The sequence below is a fragment of the Aquarana catesbeiana genome, linkage group LG01 (genome assembly GCF_042186555.1).
Source record: "Aquarana catesbeiana isolate 2022-GZ linkage group LG01, ASM4218655v1, whole genome shotgun sequence".
NCBI lineage: Eukaryota > Metazoa > Chordata > Amphibia > Anura > Ranidae > Aquarana > Aquarana catesbeiana.
In genome coordinates this window covers 840,832,967-840,856,466 of record NC_133324.1, presented here as the reverse complement: position 1 = coordinate 840,856,466, position 23,500 = coordinate 840,832,967, and the positions used below count along the sequence as shown (strand labels likewise).

Below are 23,500 nucleotides of genomic sequence, written 5' to 3'. Positions count from 1 at the left end.
CATGTAATTTATGCTCCTAAAAGCCTTGAAGGTGCTATTTCAATATTGGGCCTCTCTATGTGACCAGGCTATGTAAAAATCTCACACATGTGGTATCGCCATACTCAGGAGGAGTAGCAGAATGTATTTTGGGGTGTAATTTTTGCTATGTACATGCTATGTTTTGGAAATATCTTATAAATGGACAACTTTGTGTAAAAAAAATGCGTTTTCATTTTTTTCGCACATTTTCCAAAAACTTCTGGAAAAAAATGAACCGTTCAAAAGACTCATTATGCCTCATAGATTATACGTTGGGGTGTTAGCTTTCCAAAATGGGGTAATTTTGTGGGTGTTTCAATTGTTCTGATGCTCCAGGGCCTTCAAAAATGTAATAGGTAGTCAACAAGTTAGATGTGTCATTTATGCTCCTCCTAGAACACCTGATGGTGCTCCCTGCATGTTGGGCCTCTCTATGTGGTTAGGCTGTGAAAAAGTCCCACACATGTGGTAGCGCCATACTTAGGAGGAGTAGCAGAATGTATTTTGGGGCGTCATTGGTGGTATACACATTCCATGTGAGAGAAATAACCTATTACAATGACAATTTTGTGGGGAAAAAAAAATCTTCATTTTGCAAAGAATTGTGGGAAAAAATGACAACATCAAAAACCTCACCATGCATCTTACTAAATACCTTGGAATGTCTACTTTCAAAAAATGGATCATTTGGGGGGTATTTTTACTTTCCTGGCTTGTTCGGGTCGCAAGAAATACAGTACATCAGGTGTGATCAATTTTTTATGATTTGCACCACAACTTGTAGACTCTATAACTTTCACACAGACCAAATAATAACCACTAATTTGGGTTATTTTTTACCAAAGATATGTAGCAGTATAAATTGTGGTCACAATTTTTGAAAAATTAATAATTTGCAAAATTTATCACAGAAACTAAGAAAAATGCGGGTTTTTTTTCAAAATTTTCGGTCTTTTTTCATTTATAGCGCAAAAAATAAAAAATCCAGAGGTGATCAAATACCACCAAAAGAAAGCTCTATTTGTATGAAAAAAAGGACAAAAGATTAATTTGGGTACAGTATTACATGACTGAGCAATTGTCATTCAAAGTGTGAGAGCACTGAAAGCTGAAAATTGGTCTGGTCACGAGGGGGGTTTAAGTGCCCAGTTGTCAAGTGGTTAACAATGTTACTAATAATTAACAAAATCACGACATTCTTAGAAGACTGGAATACCTTTTTTAAAAACTGCTCTTAAATAGCTCATTGTAGTTTTAAGTAACTAATTAGGTCTAAACTGAACAGAATGTTAAAGGTCAATATTGGGCAAAATCAATGCATGAGGAATAAATGCAAATAAGTTTACTGTATTATTGTCAAAAGACCTATAACATCCATGTAGATTTAAAAATAGACGACAGATATTGTTTGCTGTGGATCTATTAGGGATAAAACCTGATTGGTCACAATGGATTAAATTCGAAATGCATTTTGATAATCTTACCGCCAATGCCTTTGCCAGCAACTTGATATACGTCGATAACAACGATATTGGGCGATTTGAGTCAGGATTACTTGGATCCTTACCAGATTTCAACAAAACAATAATCACTGCTTCAGTCATAGAGGGGGGTAATGAGTCCGCCTCCATGGCATAATTAAAGACATCAAGCAAATCAGGTAACAAAATATCCCTATATTTTTTATATACTTCCCCTGGAAGGTCATCTGGCCCTGGTGCTTTATTATTAGGTAAATTAGATACTGCTTCTTAGCTCATCCAATGTTAATGGAGCCTCCAAAGCCACCCTTTCATCATTTGAAATACTTTGTAAATCAATAGTGTCAAGAAATCTACTCAGGGACTCCTCCGGATAGGATGCCCTACCTTTATATAGTGCCTGATAGAATTCCCTGAATACCTCCAATATCTCTGGAGTAGTATCAACCCTCTTATTTAAAGATGATTGTATTTCCACTATGTATGTTGCATCCTTGATCCCTATGTATTTATACCTTAGGACTATTGTCGACTAGTTAACCCCTTCCCAACCAGCCACCGCAGTTATACTGCAGCAGATTGGCACAGCTGCGCGAGCCATCGTAGCTGTACGTCGGCTCTTTAAGACGATGTAGCAGGTGTGCACATGCAGCATGTCCCCGCAGTGCGCTTGCCCGGCTGGCACAATGACTGCCGGGCACCTGCGATCGCTTGTGACAGAGCGAGACCTGGGATGTGTATGTGTAAACACACACATATCCCGGTTCTGTCAGGGGAGAGGAGACAGATCGTGTGTTCCTACTAAGTAGGAACAATGATCTGTCTCCTCCTCTAGTCAGCCACATTCCCCCCACAGTTAGAAACACACATAGGGAACACAGTTAACCCCTTGATCGCCCCCTAGTGTTAACCCCTTCCCTGCCAGTGACATTTATACAGTAATCAGTGGCTATTTTTAGCTCTGATCACTGTATAAATGTCACTGGTCCTAAAAAAGTGTCAAAAGTGTCCGATTTGTCCGTTGCAATGTTGCAGTCCCAAAAAAGATTGCAGATCACCATCATTACTAGTAAAAAAAAAAATCTAAAAATGGCATAAATATATCCCCTATTTTGTAGACACTATAACTTTTGTGCAAACCAATCAATACAAGTTTATCCAGCATTGCCTTCCTCTTTATTTTGTTATGACCCCTAATAAATGTCTATTTTTTTATCACAAATACTTGGCAATGCATTTTACTTCAAAAAGGACAGTTTGTTTGTGAGTAGGCAGGTACATTTCAAGAATACAATGTCAAATTAACAAGGGACCTCAACACCAACCAATCTCCTTGAGGTTAAAAAATACAAGATAATTATGGTGTTGTGGTAACTTGACACACAAAACGAAAAAAAAAATATTATGGAGATCACTAGAAAAAAAATCAAAAAAAAAAAAAATCAGAAGATCTTGATTAAAAAATGTAAAAAAAGTAGATCACTAGAAAAAAATATATAAACATTATTCTGGAGATCTGGCAAATAAATAATAAAGATCATTCGAAGATCACGAGAAATAATAAAGAAATCAGTTTGTCAAAACTCTGTGTGAATATCAGCAGCAAAACAACTTCATTATTCTAGCATTATAAAGAAGAAGAAAATGCGCTGCATTAAAAGATTTAAAAATTTGCAGCGTGACAAATGTGGTATCTCCATTAAGAACACTAATTTTACCAGACCGAGCACTTCCATCTCGTACTTGATTCAGAGCATGCGTGGAATTTTGTGCGTTGGAATTGTCTACACATGAATTTCCGACAACAAGCTCACATCGAACATTTGTTGTCAGAAATTCTGCTCACGTGTAGGCGGCATTAGTCTTTAAAGTGGTTGAGAAGCCTGGAAGTCCAGTCAAAAATGAAAATTTTTCTTTTAATTATATATAAAATATCTTTAGCTTTGACATTATTCATTTTCTGTATAGCTGATTATTGTGTCGCTTAGAAAATCTAATCAAAGCCAGACAATCAGCTTCTTCCTGTTCTTTAGGGACAACCTGTCAGAAACCATGAATCAGACCGAGACAAAAGTACAGTTAAATCACACTTGTTTAATAATAAAAGTAAATAGAACAAACGTAGTCAAAACATAGCCAAGGTTCGGTAACCGGAATGGATAGTCAGATAAGCCAGAAAGTCAGGAAGCCAGGAATCAGCGTAGTGGAACAGCAAGCAGGATCTGGAGCCAGAAGGAATGTCAGCCAAGCAAGTCTTTAACAGGAGCGCTGGAGAAAGTCTCTTTGATGTTGACCAAGGCGAAGGCAGAGATCATCTGGGCTGGACGGCTTAAGTAAGCAGGACTGACAAGCAGGATATCATTAACAGGTGAGTCACTGTGGAGAGATAGGAGCTGGCAATTAGCCGACAGCTGAGCGAGAAGGAAGGGCTAAGCCCAGCCCTGACACAACCTCACTTCCTTATTTCTGAATTCTGCATGGGGGCCTCTCACTTCCTGAAAATGTTGCCCTTCTCTTCTACATGCTCCCACCCCCATTCCTCCTCTCCTTTTTAGACAGACATGCCTAGACCTGCCCAACCCCGCACTCATCCCTCCTTCTCAGATCTCCTCCTGTCTTCATAGCCTCCTTTTGGCTGGCAGTGTCTCCTGAAAGAGAGAGAGAGGGGGGGGGGGCTTTGGAAGTATGTTATGTTTGTTAGAAACTGTAATATAGATTACAATGCAACATGCTGCAGATTTTCTACAGTGTACAACCATGTGGTTGTTTCTGCATGGCACTATGTGCATGGTGTGGCACTGTGATGGCACTGTGTCCATGGTGTGGCACTGTGATGGCACTGTGTGGGCACTGTGTCCATTGTGTGGCACTGTGATGGGCACTGTGTGCATGGTGTGGCACTGTGGTGTGCAAGGTGTGGCACTGTGATGAGCACTGTGTGTATGGTGTGGCACACGCCCAGCTGAGGGAGCTACATGTGAGTAATGAGTTTAAGGCTCCGTTTCCACTAGTGCAATTTGTCATGAGGCTTTGGACACATAAAGTCACAGCCCATTGATTTAAATGGAAAAGGTTCCCATCTATGTGACTTTGAAAAGGTGCCCACACTGCTTTGATGCAACTTTTGATGCAACTTTGATCCAGAGTGTAAAGTTGAATCAAAGCTGCACTCAAATTCACACTAGTGGAAACATAGCCTAAGGCTAGAGTGCGACTTTGGAGTGTGACTTTGATGTGACTTGGAGTGCAGCTTTGATCCAACTTTACACTCTCTGGACCAAAGTCGCATCAAAAGTTGCATCAGAGATTTGCAGGTACCTTTTCAACGTTGCTGATCTTCAAAGTCGCATAGATGGGAACGGGTGCCATTGAAATCAATGGGCTGTGACTTGTCATGCGACTTTGTGCCTAAAGTTGCATGACAATTCATACTAGTGGAAACTGAACTGTAGTCTACGTCTCCACTATTGCAACCCCAAAGTTGCACATTTTAGAGTGCGACTTTGATGTGACTTTGAGTACAGCTTTGATCCAACGTTACACTCTCTGGATTAAAGTCACATAAAAGCATTGCAGTTACCTTTTCAAAGTCACTGATTTTCAAAGTTGCATAGATGGGAACGGGTGCCATTGAAATCAATGGGATGTGACTTGTCATATGTGTCCAAAGTCGCATGACAAGTCTCACTAGTGGAAACAGAGCCTTAGTGTGGTTGCCTGTACTATGATCATTGTAGACTGTGAGCTGAGACCCCAGAGCACTTCCAGCTACACTGACAGTCCCCCCCCCCCCCCTTCCAGTGTCCAGCTCCCTTCTCCTGTGCACAGCTATACTGTATAAGTGCACTGCACCTCCCTGTGTGGATGAAGCTTTTTATTTCTTCATTTTTTCATGAATTAGGATGTACAATAAGAGAACACTGTGCAGGAACCTATGATCAGCCCCTCCCATCCTGTTTTCGCCCACTGGCTACACAGGAACAGTGTCACTCCCAGGAAGTGATGTCACTAGCTTTTAGTAACCTCACCCACTGGCTGATTTTAGTCTCAGAAGGAAGTATATTCAAAGTCATGTGAGGGCACTGGATACTGCAAAATAAAGGTAAAAAAACTGTGTTTTTTTCATTTTGAAACATAAGGCTGAACTTAGCTCACATTAATGATTGCAGGGGAGAATTTAAGTGTTAGGGTGGACTTCCACTTTAAGTTTTTTCCCCGTAGCCTCCCTGGCGGTTTTCCCGAGTGTGGCTCGGGGTTAAAATTCAGTACCATTAGCGGTAACCCCGAGCCACACTCGGGATCGCATTGCAGGATCCTGGGGCGGCGTTACTTACCTTGTCCCCGGGATCCTGCGATGTCCCCCGCAGTGTCCAAGGGCTCCGTCCTCCTCCGAAGCCTCTCCGTGCCAGGCTCCGTTCCCTGCGAGCGGCGCGACGCACGGGGGCGGAGCCTGGCGGCAAATTCAAAAAAATGTCAAAATCATAACACATACAGTACTGTAATCTTACAGATTACAGTACTGTATGAAATGATTTCACATCCCTTTTGTCCCCAGTGCTCTGGCCCATGCAGTTTTACATGATATACACTGTTCTTTCTGCCTGGAAACTGGAGATTGTCCATAGCAACCAAAAAGTGTCCCTTTACGTCAAAAGTGGCTTTAGACCAGCTAGAAAACAGCGATAGTAAATTAGAACACTTGCAGAATTGAGCGATAGTGAATTGTGGGGAAATTTATTTTATTACTATTTTTTTTAATTTTTTTTAATTATTTATTTTTATTTATTATATTATAATTTATGTTTTTGTGTTTCAAACTTTATCATACCCGGGATATCTACTAGACCAGTGTTTCTCAACTCCAGTCCTCAAGGCGCACCAACAGGTCATGTTTTCAGGATTTCCCTCAGATGAAACAGTTGTGGTAATTACTAAGGCAGTAATACTGATCAAATCACCTGTGCAAAATAGTGGAAATCCTGAAAACATGACCTGTTGGTGTGCCCTGAGGACTGGAGTTGAGAAACACTGTACTAGACTCTGGTTTGGACAGATTTAAGTGTGTTATTGTTAAGATTTACAGACCTACAATATAAAACGCCAAATTTCCATGCAAAATAATTGTACCGCTTTCAGCACCTAAAATCCGAAATAATCATACCGCCAGGGAGGTTAATGAATTCTTAAGTTACCTTCTGTGCTGCAGCTCCATCCCAGACCCCCCCCCCCTTTTCCTTACCTGAGTCCGGTCTGATCCAGCGATGTGCCATTGGCTCCCGCTGCTGTCAATCATATCCTGTGACACGGGACCGGGGGAGCAGGGCAGAGTCTGTGCAGAGCTGCACCAGATTTTGCACCATGCAGGTTTAGTAAATAACCCCCATACATTTGCCAAATCATTAGTCATACAAATATACTGCTCCAAAGTTATGCACTTGGATCAACCTTTCTCATATATAATTCGTTTTCATCAATGACTTACCAATCTGCCAAAAGCACTACAAGAATTTCTAGGGTTGTCATGTTTATTGCCAGAAAATTATGACCACCAAGGTACACATCAACATTTTAGTAAAGTATAGTTTGTAAGTTTGAAAAAAAATACACAAGTCGTGCAAGTCCATCCAATTCAGCCTATGTGTGTGATTTTTATTCTCTAACAATTCCCATAGCCGTGCATATACAATATACCAAACTTTACTGAAGCAAATAACAATAATATCACTCTTCAAAAAGAGGGATCATTGAACACTTAAAACACACAACTTGCTGAACTTAAAGCAGCATGGCTTTACTAAAAGCAAATCATGTCGGACTAATCTGATTTAAAGAGATTGTAAGGTTTGATTTTTTTTTTTAAATAACAAACATGTCATACTTACCTCCACTGTTTAGTTCGTATTGCACAGAGTGGCCCCGATCCTCGACTTCTGAGGTCCCACGGCGGCTCTCGCAGCTCCTCCCCACATCGTATAACCCCCTAGGAGAAGAGCTCTCCCGGGGGGGGGTTACCTTGCAGGTGCGCTCCCAAGTCCAGCATTTGGCATCCATAGATGCCAAATGTAGGACTTGGCCCTGCCCCCCGGCGCCCGTGTCATTGGATTTGATTGACAGCAGCGGGAGCTGAATCTGTCCAATCAAGAGCCGAGAACCTCAGGCAGATGGAAAGCGCGTCTCCGCCATGGGAAATTCCAGGGCTCAGGTAAGTAAAACGGCTGGCTGATTGGCCAGTCACTGCCAGGTGTTTTTTCACCTTAATGCATAGGATGCATTAAGGTGAAAAAACACGAGGGTTTATAACCCCTTTAACTGCTTGCCGACCAGCCACCGTCATTATACTGTGGTAGGTCGGCACGGTCCCACGAGCTGTCGTAGCTATACGTCGGCTCCTTTAAGCGAGATAGCAGGCGTGCGTGGGGGTGCTGATGTATGAGCGATCGGGGGCACGAGAGGCAGAACAGAGATGTGTGTGTAAACACACACATCCCTGTTCTGTTCTGTGAGGAGCGACAGATCGTGTGTTCCTAATAGCTAGGAATCACGATCTGTCATCCCCTCTAGTCAGTCCCCTCCCCCTACAATTAGAAACACACACAGGGAACACAGTTAAACCCTTGCCGGTGACATTTTTACAGTAATCAGTGCATTTTTATAGAACTGATCGCTGTATAAATAGCAATGGTCCCAAAAATGTGTCAAAAGTGTCCGATGTGTCCGCCATAATGTCGCAGTCCCAATAAAAATCACAGATCGCCACCATTACTAGTAAAAATCTATTTTGTTTGGGTGCAGCGTTGCACGACCGCGCAATTGTCAGTTAAAGCCACGCAGTGCCAAATCGCAAAAAAAAAGTTCCACATAGTGAACTCATTAAGAAGTTGTACAAGCTAGGATGTAACCCTTGGGTGGCTCGGTGGCTATGCAGTTGGCTACAGAATAGATGTCAGTGTCTTTTATTCAGAACAGAGACTAGTGGTGTACCAAAAGGTTCCATACTAGGTCCTGTTTGTAAGTGATATAACATAAGATTTTGATGGGTAAAGTATGTCTCTTCGCTGATGACACAAAGGTTTGCAACAGGGTTGATATCCCTGGAGGTGTCTGTAACATGGAACATGATTTGACATTGTTAGAAAATTGGTCAAATCAGTGGATTGTTTTTAAATGCAAATGAATGCAACTAAGGAAAAAAATAGTCCCTTGACAGTACAATATTGGGGATAAACTGTTGACCAATTCAAGAACATGACCTTAACCGCTTGCCGACCAACACACGCCGATCTACGTCGCCAGAATGGCACTGGCAGGCAAAAGGGCGTACAGGTACGTCCCCTTTAAGAAGCGGTGTCGCGAGCACGCGTGCGCTGGGCCGCTGTCTCTGTGACTGTGGATCCCGCGGACTCGATGTCCGCTGGGTGTCCGCGATCGTGTCACGGTGAGGAAGAACGGGGAGATGCTTATGTAAACAAAGCATTCCCCGTTCTGCCTAGTGACAGGACAGTGATCTACTGCTCTCTGTGATCGAGAGCAGTGATCACTGTCCTGTGTGTTCAAGCCCAGCCCCCTCACAGTTAGAGCCGGTTCACACTAGAAGCCTCACCGAGGCGACCTGCACATGACTGCCACGGCGACTTGCAAGACGACTTCTGTATAGAAGTCTATGCAAGTCGCCCCCAAAGTAGTACAGGAACCTTTCTTCTAAGTCGGAGCGACGCAGAACGGTTCCATTGTACAGAACGGGAGGCGACTTGTCAGGCGGCTAGGTCGCCTGACAAGTCGCCCCCGTGTGAACCGGCTCTGAGAATCACTCCCAAGGACACACTTAACCCCTTCACTGCCCCCTAGTGGTTAACCCCTTCACTGCCAGTGTCATTTACACAGTAATCAATGCATTTTTAATCACACTGATCACTGTATAAATGACAATGGTCGCAAAAATGTGTAAAAAATGTCCGATGTGTCCACCATAATATCGCAGTCCTGATAAAAATCACAGATTGCCGCCATTACTAATAAAAAAAATAAATAAAAATGCCATAAAACTATCCCCTATTTTGTAGACTCTAAAAATTTTGCGCAAACCAATCAATATACGCTTATTGCGATTTTTTTTTTACCAAAAATATGTAGAAGAATACATATCGGCCTAACCTGAGGAAGAAAATAGTTTTTATATATTTTGGGGGGATATTTATTATTTTTTCAAAATTGTCGCTCATTTTTTTGTTTATAGCGCAAAAAATAAAAACCGCAGAGGTGATCAAATACCACCAAAAGAAAGCTCTATTTGTGGGGAAAAATGGACGTCAATTTTGTTTGGGCACAGCGTCGCACAACCACGCTATTATCAGTTAAAGCAACGCAGTGTCGAATCGCAAAAAACTATCTGGTCTTTGGGCAGCCAAATGGTCCAGGGTTGAAGTGGTAACATGACCTAAAACTAGAAGGAGGAAAGTAACCTTAGAAAGTATTATTTTATCAAAAGAGTAGTTGATGCTTAGAAAATACTTCCAGTAGAGGTAGTGAATCAGTCTACAGTAAGTGGATTGGAGCAAATGCTTGGAGCAAACATAGATCTTGGAACAAACAAAGCTCTATACTCTATACTGTAAAGAACATGCATACAGTGCAGGGAGAACAGTATGCTATATCTGTTTCTGGAAATTTTCAAACCTTTACTTCGCATGTGTATGTGTAACTTTTGTTGATCTTAGGTTGACCATACACTTTAAGACTTCTCTCGTTCAGCCCTTGGAAAAATCATTTGACTCCACCATCCATGTTAGAAAGCATATAGGGACAAATCTGCCATACTGCCTATTGTATTCTGGCAGCTGGAACATGCACCTCTCAGGATACCCAAATAGTGCTTGCATTTGATTGGCAGCAGGTGTTGTTCAACCAAGAGATTTCCAACCAGCTTTTTTGGTGAATGTCAATTTAAAAATTGACTGTTGAAGAGCCAGGTAGTGCTGACAGGGCTATTCACAGAAGATCGTCTAAAGTTCAATCCTTGCATGGACAGGTTTAGTAACTATTCTAACTTAAATATATTAAAGAAATGATGGGCAAGGACTTCCAAAAGAAATTGGAACTCCAAGCCATTTAAAGAGACAATGACTGAAAAACATGGATGACCATTCTATGAGTATATTTTTTATATATATTTTTAATTATTTTATTAATTACTCCTTTAAGATATAGATTCAATCATTGTGTTTCTTACCAAAACAAAAGTTTATGTTTTGTAATTGCAGAACCCATCAAATATATTTGTGAAGTCGGCCAAATACTTAAGAATGCAGCAAAAGACCTTGACCAAGCCAAAAAGCAATTAAATCTCACTACTCGAAATAAAGACATGGTACACGAGGATGATTACAGCAATCTGGCAGACAAGCTCACAAGCGGTGAAACTGAGGGACCTATTAACAATAAAGAGATTACGTGTACCACTGAATCTTCTGAACTAAAAGTGAATTTATCTGAGAATAAAGAATCACTTTTAAATGCCCAAATGGGTGAAACTGACAACACATTTATAAGTGATACAAATGATCACTGTTATAAAACTGATAGTGAGGAAGAAACCAACCAAACACTGGAGCAAATGGAAAGGAATAATAATACATCATTAGATGAGGAACAAACCTATACAGTGGATGAACATATGGCCAGAAACCAAGAATTAAATGACAAAACAGATTACCTGCAAGAGTATAGAGGTAAAAAAGAAAAGCTAATAGATATATCTGCTACTGAGATCACTTTAAATGGGACAACTGTAAACATCTCACCAGAATACCTAGCAGACTCAGGAAACTGGACCTACAAAGAGTAAGTAAATATAATTTCTGCTCAATAGTTAGAATATACAGTGGGGACGGAAAGTATTCAGATCCCCTTAAATTTTTCACTCTTTGTTTCATCAATCATTTAAGTTCCTTTTTTTTCCTCGTTAATGTACACACAGCACCCCATATTGATAGAACAACACAAAATTGTTGACATTTTTGCAGATTTATTAAAAAAGAAAAACTGAAATATCACATGGTCCTAAGTATTCAGACCCTTTGCTGTGACACTCATATATTTAACTCAGGTGCTGTCCATTTCTTCTGATCATCTTTGAGATGGTTCTACGCCTTCATTTGAGTCCAGCTGTGTTTGATTATACTGATTGGACTTGATTAGGAAAGCCACACACCTGTCTATATAAGACCTTACAAAAAACAACTGAAGCGCTTACCCCCGAAGGAGCGGCTAAATAATTGTTATATCCGTATTTCACGTTTACCACCCAACCCTCGCAGCCCATAGATTAATAAAACACAGTCCATAATGCTTTTTCTCTTGTTTTATTAATTAACATAAACTGGGATGGGAGAAGGAATTCTTTTGAGATGCTCTTTTGTTACATTATCATCTTTTGCTGTCTCTTACGGGAAAACTAGAATCACTTGAGGATAATTAGGAAATCACTTGATGTGATTTCTTCAATCCAGGAAGATGGAAGTAGATTTGATAGAGAATAATTGATGAAGAGTCACTCTGAATAACTTCTTCATCTGCATGGCTTTTCAAGAACAGTCCGTATCTCTATATGTGTGCTTGCAGCTTTACCACTACCTTTTTACCACTACTTCCCATCTGCATGGTACTTCCAAGTTGAGCTGAGAAAAAGTCACTCTGAATAACTTCTCCCGCTTAACTGATTGGAATCCCCGGGGCATTGCTGAACCCAAAGTCACAGGCCATCACTTCTCGTCTCACTGACTTGCGTACCAACATCCCTCAGCCTCTGGTAGTACCATTCCCTTGGGCTTTCACTCACGTGATCAATAGTCCATGTGCCACTCATAAACGATTGATTGCCCAGTTTCCTTCTGCTTTGTTGCTACTTCTTCTGCAATGATTCTCAGTTCCTTTTCTTCTTTATGGCCCGTTCCCCTCCCCGCAGGGGCGGCCAACAACACCAGCGACTACATGCTGTAAGATGTTGTCTCTTCCTCCATGGAGACTGGTTCCCCACCCTTCTCGCAAGAGGGGAGCTCCGTTGGCTCCCCGGAGGGGAACATCTCTCCTCTGGGAACCAGGCTGGCTTCTCCTCACTCCTGCAGGACCCGACAACCACCACGTGACCCCGCTTTTATATGAGAGTCCCGGGCATTACCAAGCAAATTAATGATTGCCCGAGACCAGCATACAAACTACCTGTCACTCAAATGAGAAATGAACAACAACAGGCCTGCTGTAATAGCACAAGCCTGTCTAAATTTACCTGACATAGTAAACTACCAGGAAAGGTCACCTACCTAAAAGTAGGTGCCCGCTACACAACTAAATACATATTGAGAAAAAAAAAAAAACAGTAAGGCCCCTTTCACACGGACGGACCGTCTATCCATTTTTCTTTCATCCGTCAACGGACGACAATGCATTCCTATGGGCAAACGGATGACCATACGTTACCATCCGTTAACCTCCGCTTCCATTTTTATCTGTTTTTTTAACGTACAAGGCTACTTCCAGTCCTGTCAAAACGCATATTAACTGACGTTAACGGACAATGTCTGTCAACTTCCGATCAGTTAAGATCCGTTTTGAAGAAATAATTCAAAGTTCATACTTTGACAAATAAAAAAACAGTTAAGTGAAAAAATCTTTATTTTAAATGGGTCATGCAGACTAATAAAACTAAAACTGTTATGAACATATCATGTGCTGTTGTGTCTTTTTATGCTATCAAAACACAATGGAATAACCAAATTAATTAATTAATAAAGTTAAATTTGCACTGCATTATTTATATATTGGTACTGCCATGGAACTTCTCCTGATGGAGATAGAAAGTAGGCGGAAATTGTTCACGCATGGCAATGTAGGATGGGAGGAGCAATGCTTTCTGGGTAATTTCCTTAAAGGCACAGAAACTGCTGTAAACGGATACAAAAATGGATGAAAAAACAGATGTAAACGTGTACATTAATGGATGAAAACGGATATTAATGGAACGGAAGACGGATGAAAACGGAGATTAACGGAACAGAAGACGAATGAAGACAGATGAAGCACCGGATAAGAACTGACACATTTTTAACATGGCTAAACTAATGGTGCCCGTGTGAAAGGGGCCTTAACAATCCAAGAGACCAACACACATACACCACCTATCTTTCTCTTAATTACTTCAACTATTATTCATGTAAATAACTCACCCCCCCCCCTTCTTTTCTCCCCCCGTTTTATCTACCTCATCCTATATCCATCCAGGGGAAGAAATCCCCCCTGCAATAAGACCAGCAGTCATATACTGTATATCTATAGGTATGCCTGTCTATACAATCCATTTATATCTTAACCTCTTCAGCCCCGGAAGATTTGGTTGCTCAATGACCGGGCCATTTTTTGCGATACAGCATTGCGTCGCTTTAACTGACAATTGCGTGGTCATGCAAAGTACCAAAACACAATTTACATTCTTTTAGAGCTTTCTTTTGGTGGTATTTGATCAGCTCTGCGGTTTTTATTTTTTGCCCTATAAATGAAAAAAGACCGAAAATTTTGAAAAAAAACCCGCATTTTTCTTAGTTTCTGTGATAAATTTTGCAAATGATTATTTTTTCTTCAAAAATTGTGACCACAATTTATACTGCTACATATCTTTGGTAATAATAACCCAAATTAGTGGATATTATTTGGTCTGTGTGAAAAAACAAAAAAAGAACAACAATAAAAACAATATTTTGTACTTTTTGCTATAATAAATATCCCCTTTTTTTTAAAAAAAAAAGCAATGTTTTTCCTTGTCTATGCCGATATGTCTTCTTCTACATATTTTTTGTAATAAAAATCTCAACAAGCGTATATTGTTTGGTTTGCGCAAAAGTTATAGCGTCTACAAAATAGGGGATAGATTTATGGCATTTTTATTATTATTTTTTTTTACTACTAATGACGGCAATCTGCAATTTTTTCATCAAGACTGCAACATTATGGCGGACACATCAGACACTTTTGACACATTTTTGGGTCGATTGACAATTATACAGCGATCAGTGCTATAAAAATGCACTGATTACTGTGTAAATTTCACTGGCAGGGAAGGGGTTAACACTAGGGGGCGATCAAGGGGTTAACTGTATTCTCTAGTGTGTGTTCTAACTGTGGGGGGAGGGGACTGACTATAGGAGATGACAGATCGTGGTTCCTAGCTGTTAGGAACTCACGATCTGCATCTCCTCTCCTCACAGAATAGGGATTTGTGTGTTCACACACACACTTTCCTGTTCTGCCTCTCGTGTCCATGATCTTGCGTGGCTGGCGGTCATCACAACCACTGGTCACGAGCATTGGCACCCCCGCAGTGCAGTGGATGCATGCACGCGCCTGCTATCCCACTTAAAGGAGCCGGCATACAGCTACAGCGGTTCGCGGGATGCCGACCTGCCACAGTATAATGACGGTGGCTGGTCGGCAAGTGGTTAAACTTATCCCTCTACTCTTCCTTTCTCTTTTTCCACCTTTCTTCCCTTTCTCTTTTTTTCCCTTTCTTCTCCCTCTCCCTTTCTTTTTCCTCTTCTTTCTACCTCTCTCTTCCCTTCCCTTTCCATTTATATCTTAACCACTTCAGCCCCGGAAGATTTGGCTGCTCAGTGACCAGGCCATTTTTTGCGATACAGGACTGCGTCGCTTTAACTGACAATTGTGTGGTCATGCAAAGTACCCAAAAACAATTTACGTTCTTTTTTTCCCACAAATAGAGTTTTCTTTTGGTGGTATTTGATAATTTCTGCGGTTTTTATTTTTTGCGCTATAAACAGAAAAAGCTATTTTTTTTCCTTGTCTATGCCGATATGTATTCTTGTTTGTTTTTTTTTTCAAATAACAAACATGTCATACTTATCTGCCCTGTATGGTGGTTTTGCACAGAGCCACCCAGATCCTCCTCTTCCTTCCCTCTTTTGGCGCTCCTGGCCCCTTCCTCCTGCCGAGTGTCCATTCAGACACAGAGCCGTGGTTCATCCCCGCCTCTCTCTCCTCATTGGCTCACTGACTTTGACACAGAGCCGCGTACTAATAAAGTATAAAGCACCACTCAACGCTTAACCCTTCCTACCTGAAGATTTATAACCAAACCATCCCCTAAAATTAGCGCTAAACGTTTGATGCGCCCTGAAAACAAAAACACTTAAAGCTTAATCTGTCCTTTGAAGTGACAAAAAACAAATTAAGCCAAAACGTATATTTATAAAAAGATAAGGTAGGTGCCCATGCATGAAATATTTCGCTTTAGAATGTTGAATGCCTCAGCAGCCTGCCACTCTCTGTGGTTCTACCAGCCAGTCCTTTCATCACTACAGGACATAAAAATGGGTTTTAATATTAGAAAAAAAATATTATTTGATGAATAAAAGAAGTTATAAGTGTAACCCATGATCATGTTTTTTAGAGATCTTATAATACCAAGATTACAGATTTTATTTTTTTTTATATGTATTTTGTTATTATGATACCTTTTTCTAAATGCAGGACTCTCTTTACTTTTATTTTGCTGCAGTAATGACAGTCTTGATTATTTAAAAATATTCTACTTTTAGCTTATCATCAGAATTTTTAATTTTACATGATTGGACTAACTCTGCTGCAAAGGGAGCTCTCTCAGTTGGTATCTTATTTCTATTTAAAGAAGAAGTAAATCATCTTATAAGCTTTTTCATCATTTGTTTTGTCTTGTTGTTGTTGATCTCCTTTAGCCTCCTCAGCCACTTCATACCTACTAGTTTTTGCTCCAGTAGCAATTGCAATAATTGCTCAGGGTGGTCTTCTGGTGAAGACAATGGTAAAACATGCCTTTAACTTCAGCACCTGCATAGCCATTTATTTTTTACATTGGATGTGTATAAGGCTGGGTGGCAATGTAGGAGAGGTCTGCAGCTCAGAGAGGTCCCAGTTAGAGTGTCACGGTGCAGGCTCGGTGTAGCACAGCCGCTCTGAGGCTTTACGTTACGAGGCGTTACGCTCCAATTTTTATCTCATGTATATATTGGATTGACTATTACCTGTTCATCAGATTGTGTTGATTTTTTATCACTTATTCATGATTAGCGCAGCTCCTTTTTTCTGTTTTGGTGTGTATTTCACTTTTGAGTTGCAGCTTTTGTTATTTGTTGTTGTACCAGCGTAGTTTTTTTCTTTTGACATAAATGTAGGAGAGCAATTGTAAGATGGGGCCAGAGTGTTGTCACCCTATGATAGGAGGTGTATGAGCAAGGAGTTTTGTGGGAACCATAGTTTTTTTAATGAAAGTTGCTGATTTGAAAAGATTGGAAATTACTGTATTTATTGGTGTATAACATGCACAGGTGTATAACACACACCCCAATTTTAGGAGGGAAGTTTAAGGGAAAAAACTTACATTTTAAATAAGGAACTTTGAAGCAAAATTAGTGCCACAGCTCCTCAATGCACCCTGCTCAGTGCCCATCTGCAGCCTCTAAATTGCCCATCAATCCATCATGCTCAGTGCCCATCTGCAGCCATTAAATTGACGAACAATGCAGCCTGTTCAGTGCCCATCTGCAGCCTCACCTTTCCCATAATTGCAGCCTCACCAGTGTTGGATTATTCCTGCTGTCTCCGAGGGAAGAGGAGGGGCGAGCACCTCTGAATTACACAGAGCTGCACTCCGTCACTCACAGCCATGCCTCCTGGCCCTGCTGATATGATAGATAGAAAAGTTTCCAAATGCGGGGCCAGGAGGCGTGGCTGTGAGTGACGGAGCGCCGGGTACACAGGAGATCGCGGCTCTATGTACGGTAATTCAGCGGCGCTCTCTCCTCTTCCCTCAGAGACAGCAGGGATCGGTGTATAACACGCACCCACAATTTTCCCCTGATTTTATGGGGGAAAAAGTGTGTGTTATACACTGATAAATGCGGTACTTTTGAAATTACATTAACTTGTTGAAGATTATATAAAATTTTGGAGAATCTTTTTTTTAAATCTTTTTAAATATGTTTGTCGTGTGTACTTTTATTTAAAACAAAAAATGATATAAAAATAGGTTGTCAAATGAATCTAATAACATAGAAATAAAGTTTCCAGTTCGACTATGTTATTTTTTACAGATACACAGTAGAAGTCAAAGGTGAGGAGGAAGAACAGTTGGCCTGCTTCATTAAGGCTCCTTCTTTTGTCCTACGGAGCCTAAAATGTAGATTTATTGATGAAATTAGCTCATTAGTGGTGTCAGATGGAGAAGAATTGGTCAGCAGTGTTTTAAACATTTCAAGTCAAGAAGCTGATCTTAAAATCCCATTTCCCATAAGTATTTCAATCCCATTCAACAGTCATTATAGAGGAAGTTATAAGGACGTGATGGTTAAAACAATTGATGAAAAGCTTCAAGCGAGTTATTTGACACCAAACTCTTTAGATGGTTATCATGGGAATCATAAGGTTAGTACAATTTTGTATCCATTTTACTTCTTTGCTTGTAATACAATTTTTTTTTTGATTGTTAATATAACCATTTGTTGGGGGTTTCAAAGGAAAAGATTAGAAACAAATCCCCCCCAAAGCAATTTATTTCCTCGTGGAGCTAATCATTTCTAAAATGAGCACCTAGCATGCTTATCAGAATGGAGTGGAAAGTGCAATAACCCATCAGGTTTCAATTTACCATAGATTATTGTTAGATGCTGTAGAGTTAAAGCTGAACCCCAGTCACACTCCATCACCTACCCCCAACTATTTGCTAGTTGGGCTTAAAGCGGGATTCCGTCCGGGAAAAAAAAAAATTAAAGTCAGCAGCTACAAACACTGTAGCTGCTGACTTTAAATAGGCACACTTACCTGTCCTGGGTGCCCGTGATGTCAGACGCTCGAGGCCGACCCGTTCCTCGGCTCTGGGGTCCTGGCACCGCCATCCTAACTAAGGGAAACAGGCAGTGGAGCCTTACGATTTCATTGCCCATTTCCTACTGGCATGCGCGAGTCACGCAGCACTTTGTGAATGGGACGCGATGTGTTGTGGGACACACACAGTTCCCATAACACACCGCGACCCATTCCCCAGAAGACAACGTGGGGAAGAGAAGACTGAAGATCACAGAGGCGTAGGAAGAGGCAGATTAGGAAGACTGCCTAGCAACAGCCATTTTACGTAAGTTACATTTTTTTTTTCCTCCATTTTTTAAGGTTTTTTTTATGCAAGTTTTTTTTTCAGGGTGGACCTCCTCTTTAAATAAAAAAAAAAAATTGTCAAAAAATTGACAAATCAGAAATATTATAAATATAATTTCAGATATGTACCTAAATCTGTGGTTAAGTAATGTGGTGGGTCCTGAGTCCAGCCCTAAAGCTGGCCAAATACTGATTGAAATTCGGCAAGTTCAGCAGGTACCAGTCGAATTTCAATCATTGTGCAGCTGTCTTTGCTCAAAAGAAGTTGATCATTTAAATGACTTCTGTTGTAGGGACACACTGGAAAACTTTTGTTGAGTGTATCCTGACAGTGTTGAGTCCTACTCTCAGAATACAATGTAACGGCAGGGGAAATTCCTTCATCCACCCATCTTGTTTGTGTGGATGGAGGGTTCCTTCTTTTTTTTTTTTGTTTTATTCAACCTCCTGAAAGAAGAAGATGAGAAGTGGCCACACTTCAGATCCTAAGGTTGTTAGAACAATGTGTATCCAATAAACAGTGTTTACTAATGGTAGTTTGAAGCCAGCTAACTATTTATAGGAGGTCTGGTAAATAATAAGTATGGTTTTTCACTGCTGTGAGATAATCTAGCACAATTGATGCTCCGAAGTTAGTATTAGTATATACCATTGTAAAATCAAGTTATCCACACATGGTGGCAGCATTGAGCAAGGCCTTACACACTGCTAGAATTACTCTGAAGGAAAGTAAGGTTTAGTGTACAGAGAAATTGCCTTCAAGTAGTCACAACTGTAAGTAAAGCAAACAAGTTGCATGTGTATGCTGGTGTCCATTCTTTATTGGTTTTGGAGAATACCCAATGCAATCAGTGAGGCTGGTACCCAGTTCTGATTTTGGTACCAATTCTGCAGTAGCAATGAGGAGAGATGATTGCTGTAAGTACTGCAAAGCAATTTTATTTAAAAAAATGTGTTCCTCCCTTGCAAACTCCAGCAAACTTACAAAATTCAATTAAAGCAATGTGATTGTGCCCATCATCTACAGTTTATCTCCTCTACATATTTTATCTTTCTCCTTCATAATAATTGCATGATGTCTGTATTGTTACTTTACTAACATCTCTTAAGAGCTGCTGTGTATTATAAATGCCTGAATAAGATGAGAATACCCTAGAGTCAGTCCAGATACTTTTGTGGTACACTGTGTATTTACATCTGTATACATGGATAAAAAACAGGCAACCAGCATGGATATTTAAGTGGCTATGTTCCATATTTTTACATTTCAGCTAAGGGACTAATAATTTGGCAATACCTTTATGTCTTATATTAGATGAATGAGATATATATTACTTTTTCTGGGGCAAGGAAGGCTTTCTCATTGTGATTTGCCAACGTGAGGGCAGACAGTACAGTTACAATACAATTCAATACAGGAGGAATCAGAAGGCCCTGCTCGTTAGGGCTTACAATTTAAAATGGAGGGTCAAGTAATACAAAAGGTAATAACTGAGGAGGATAAGCTGAAGGAGAAAATTAAAGTAAGGTTGTTAGGTGGAGGCAAGATAGGCTTCTCTAAAAAAAAGAGCTTTCAGGGATCGCCTAAAAGTGGACAGGGCAAGTGCTACAGTCTGGAGTCAGGCTTGGAGGCCAGTAGCTATAGCAGTGAAGCAGCACTCATCAGCAAGCAGGACAGGCATATGAACAGGTCACGCTGGCAGATGACACTGGTTCATCTGAGGTGCGTGGTCTCGGTACTAACTGGTATTGGAGATGGGTTTTGCTGAGTGTTAGTACCAAGGTGCGGTTCTCAGGATCACCCCACCAGGAGGTGAGCAAGCCAGGGTCCAGTAGCAGATAAGTAGGTAGGGATCAAACAGAAGTGTAGTTGAGGAACAAGCCAAAGGTCGGTAATGAATGACTGCAGGTTGGGTTTAAGCAGAAGCATAGTCGAGGAACAATCCAAAGGTCAGTAATGAATGGTAGCGAAGATACGGACTCCAGCAGGAGAGACAAGAGTGACATATTGGCTGGAGAGAGCACAATAATCTGGCAAGTAAGAAGTAGAGAGACATGGCTTATATTGGGAAGTTCATGGGAGGAGCAAAGAGTTCAATGTTCAGCAGAAGACAAAGGACAGGATTGTCCAAAGGATCAGGGTGATATCCAGCATCTCAGGTGGCTCAGCGAGAAGAGTCATTGCCAGACACAAGGGGTTTTAGGTTCAATGACAGGCACTGACAGTGGGAGATAGTCAGACAGATTGGGTTAGGTAGTCCCAGAGGATGGGAGAGGCTCAGGAGAAGTCCTGGAGATGAGCATTGGAGGAGGCGACGAGGGACCTGGAGAGCAGGAGGTCTTGTGAGGAATGAAGAAAATTATTTGGTATTTTGAGACTAGGTTAGTGATATAGCTGGGGCAGAGTTGTGGATGGCTTTGTAAGTTCTTAGTATCTTGAATTTCATTCACTGTCAATTGAGGGATTGGCAGAGAGGGGTAGCAGACACTAAAAGGTTGGTAAGATGGATGAGTCTGGCCTCAACATTCAGGATGGACTGAAGTAGGGATAACCTATGTAAAGGTACGCCAATGATGAGGGAAATGTAGTAGTTGAGGTGAGAGATAACAAGGGAGTGAATTAGAAGCTTTGTGGTGTTGTTGGTTTAGGTGGGTGCATATATTGGGATATTGCGAAGGTTAAGGTGGCAATATTTGGACAGTGATTGGATGTGGAGCCAAAAGGAAAGTTCAGAGTCCACGATTACACCTAGTACCCCGGTCATGTAGGTACTAGGCAATCTTGACAAATAAGTCAGGAGAAGGGCCACATGGAGGAGGTTTTGGATAGATTGAGTTTAAGGAAGTGGTATGACCTCTAGACTGATATGTCTGTCAATAAATTAGTGAGGCCATGAGGAGACTGATGTAGAGAGATATATTTGGGTGTCATCACTGTAGAAATGGTATTGAAAGCCATGGGAGGCTATTAGCTGACCAAGAGATAAGGGTTATAGATCGACAATAGGAGAGGTCCAAGAACAAAGCCTAGGGGGACTCCAACAGAAAAAAAGGAAGAGGGAAAGAGGAGGTAGAATTGTAAGTTACACTGAAAGTGTGGTGGGGTAGGTAGGATGAGAACCAAGGTAGAGTACAGTCATTGAGACCAATGTAGTGGAGTTTTTTGAGGTGGAGGGGGTGGTCAACTGTATTAAAGGCAACAGAGAGGTCTAAGAGTAGGAGTACAGAGTAGTGACCATTGATCTTAGATCAAATCATTTGTGAGTTTTAGAAATGCAGTTTCTGTGGAGTGTTGAGCGTGAAGTCCAGACTGAAGGGGATCAAGAAGTTCTTCTTATTGAGGAGATAGCTCATTCAGTTGTAGACCAGTCTTCAAGGAGTTTGGAGGTAAAAAAAAGGGCAAGGAGGTGGGTCATAGGTTGTTAAAGCGGTTGTAAACCCTGTAAAAAAAACAAAAAAAAACCCAAACCTGTAAGACAAAAGCATAATGAGCTAGTATGCACCGCATACTAGCTCATTATGAAATATTTACCTTAGAACGAAGCCCCCGCAGCGGTGCCCCATCACCACTGAGGGGGCTGACATGCTCCCCCCCGGGTTACTTCTGGGTTTGCGGGCTCCGGCGCTGTGAAGTCAATGAAGTCACTCCTTCACATGCGTGCAGGAGCCCTTGGTTCCGGCAAGAAGCCTGCACAGTACACCAGACCTTCAGAACGCATGCGCCGCTGAGGTCAGTGGCTGCATGCAGGGTGAATATCTCCTAAACGGTGTACGTTTAGGAGATATTCATTTTACCTACAGGTAAGCCTTATTATGGGCTTACCTGTAGGTAAAAATCACAAAACGGAGTATACAACCGCTTTAAGACTGGTGGGATCCAACGAGGGCTTTTTAAGTATGGGTGTGACGAGTGCATATTTCTCCAGCGAGAATAAGTGTAGTGTTTGCAGGAAAGACTGCAAACACTAAATTTATTTGTGCTGGAGAAAAGATGCTTGAGAGGAGATATGATAGTGATTTACAAAAAAAACAATTCAGTGTCAAGGAGCGTAAGAGGACAAGGGGCCACACATTGAGACTGAGGAGAAGCGGTTTAACCTTAAACTGCCCAGGTGGTCCTACACTGTCAGGGCAATAAGAATGTGGAACTCTAGATATAACATGTAATACAATATATGATATTTATGATATATAAAATTTATTAGATGACATGTAATATAAATGTAATGAAATGTTATTTTATTTGTCATTTTCTCACAGTTATTATGACATCAAAATCATGTTTATGGTTCTAAGCGTAGTGAATTAATTTACAAATGAAATGAAGACTTAAAACATTTTGTGTATGTGTTGTTATGTTACAAAAAATGTAATACATCAAATACTTTTATAAAACATTCATTGCACAAATCATTTGTCAAGCATTTGTCTATGCTGAACGAAATGGAATTGTACTATTTAGGATCAATGCCTGTATCTTCATCTCCATCTAGTGGCCAAAATGCAGTCTTGTTTTCTCATCGAGATGTTTCAGAAAACGTAATCGCACTTTTGCCATTTTAGAGCTAAAGATACAGGCATTAATCTCTTGTAAATTCTACAGTCACAATTTGTTTAGCATGTATGAATGCTTCTGACATTTGGGCAGTGAATGTTTATTCATAATAAATCCCCAAAACACTCTTTTATGACATTAAAGGTTCAGATATTTTTTAAAATAACAAACATGTTATACTTACCTGCTCTGTGCAATGGTTTTGCACAGACCAGCCCCTGTCCCCCCCTGCTCCTAGCTCCTCCCCCTTGATCAG

At 40.8% G+C, this 23,500-nt stretch overlaps 1 protein-coding gene across 2 annotated transcripts in view; it reads left to right on the top strand.

The window, feature by feature from the left end:
- The window catches only part of DTHD1 (death domain containing 1), a 187,747-nt gene that overhangs the window by 100,133 nt on the left and 64,114 nt on the right, over positions 1-23,500 (top strand). For both annotated transcript variants that reach the window (XM_073608971.1, XM_073608965.1), the window contains exons 2-3: positions 10,760-11,339; positions 17,633-17,963. In XM_073608971.1, coding sequence (XP_073465072.1) covers positions 10,864-11,339; positions 17,633-17,963 — 807 coding nt within the window. In that variant the 5' untranslated portion in view covers positions 10,760-10,863. The remainder of the gene's footprint in view (positions 1-10,759; positions 11,340-17,632; positions 17,964-23,500) is intronic.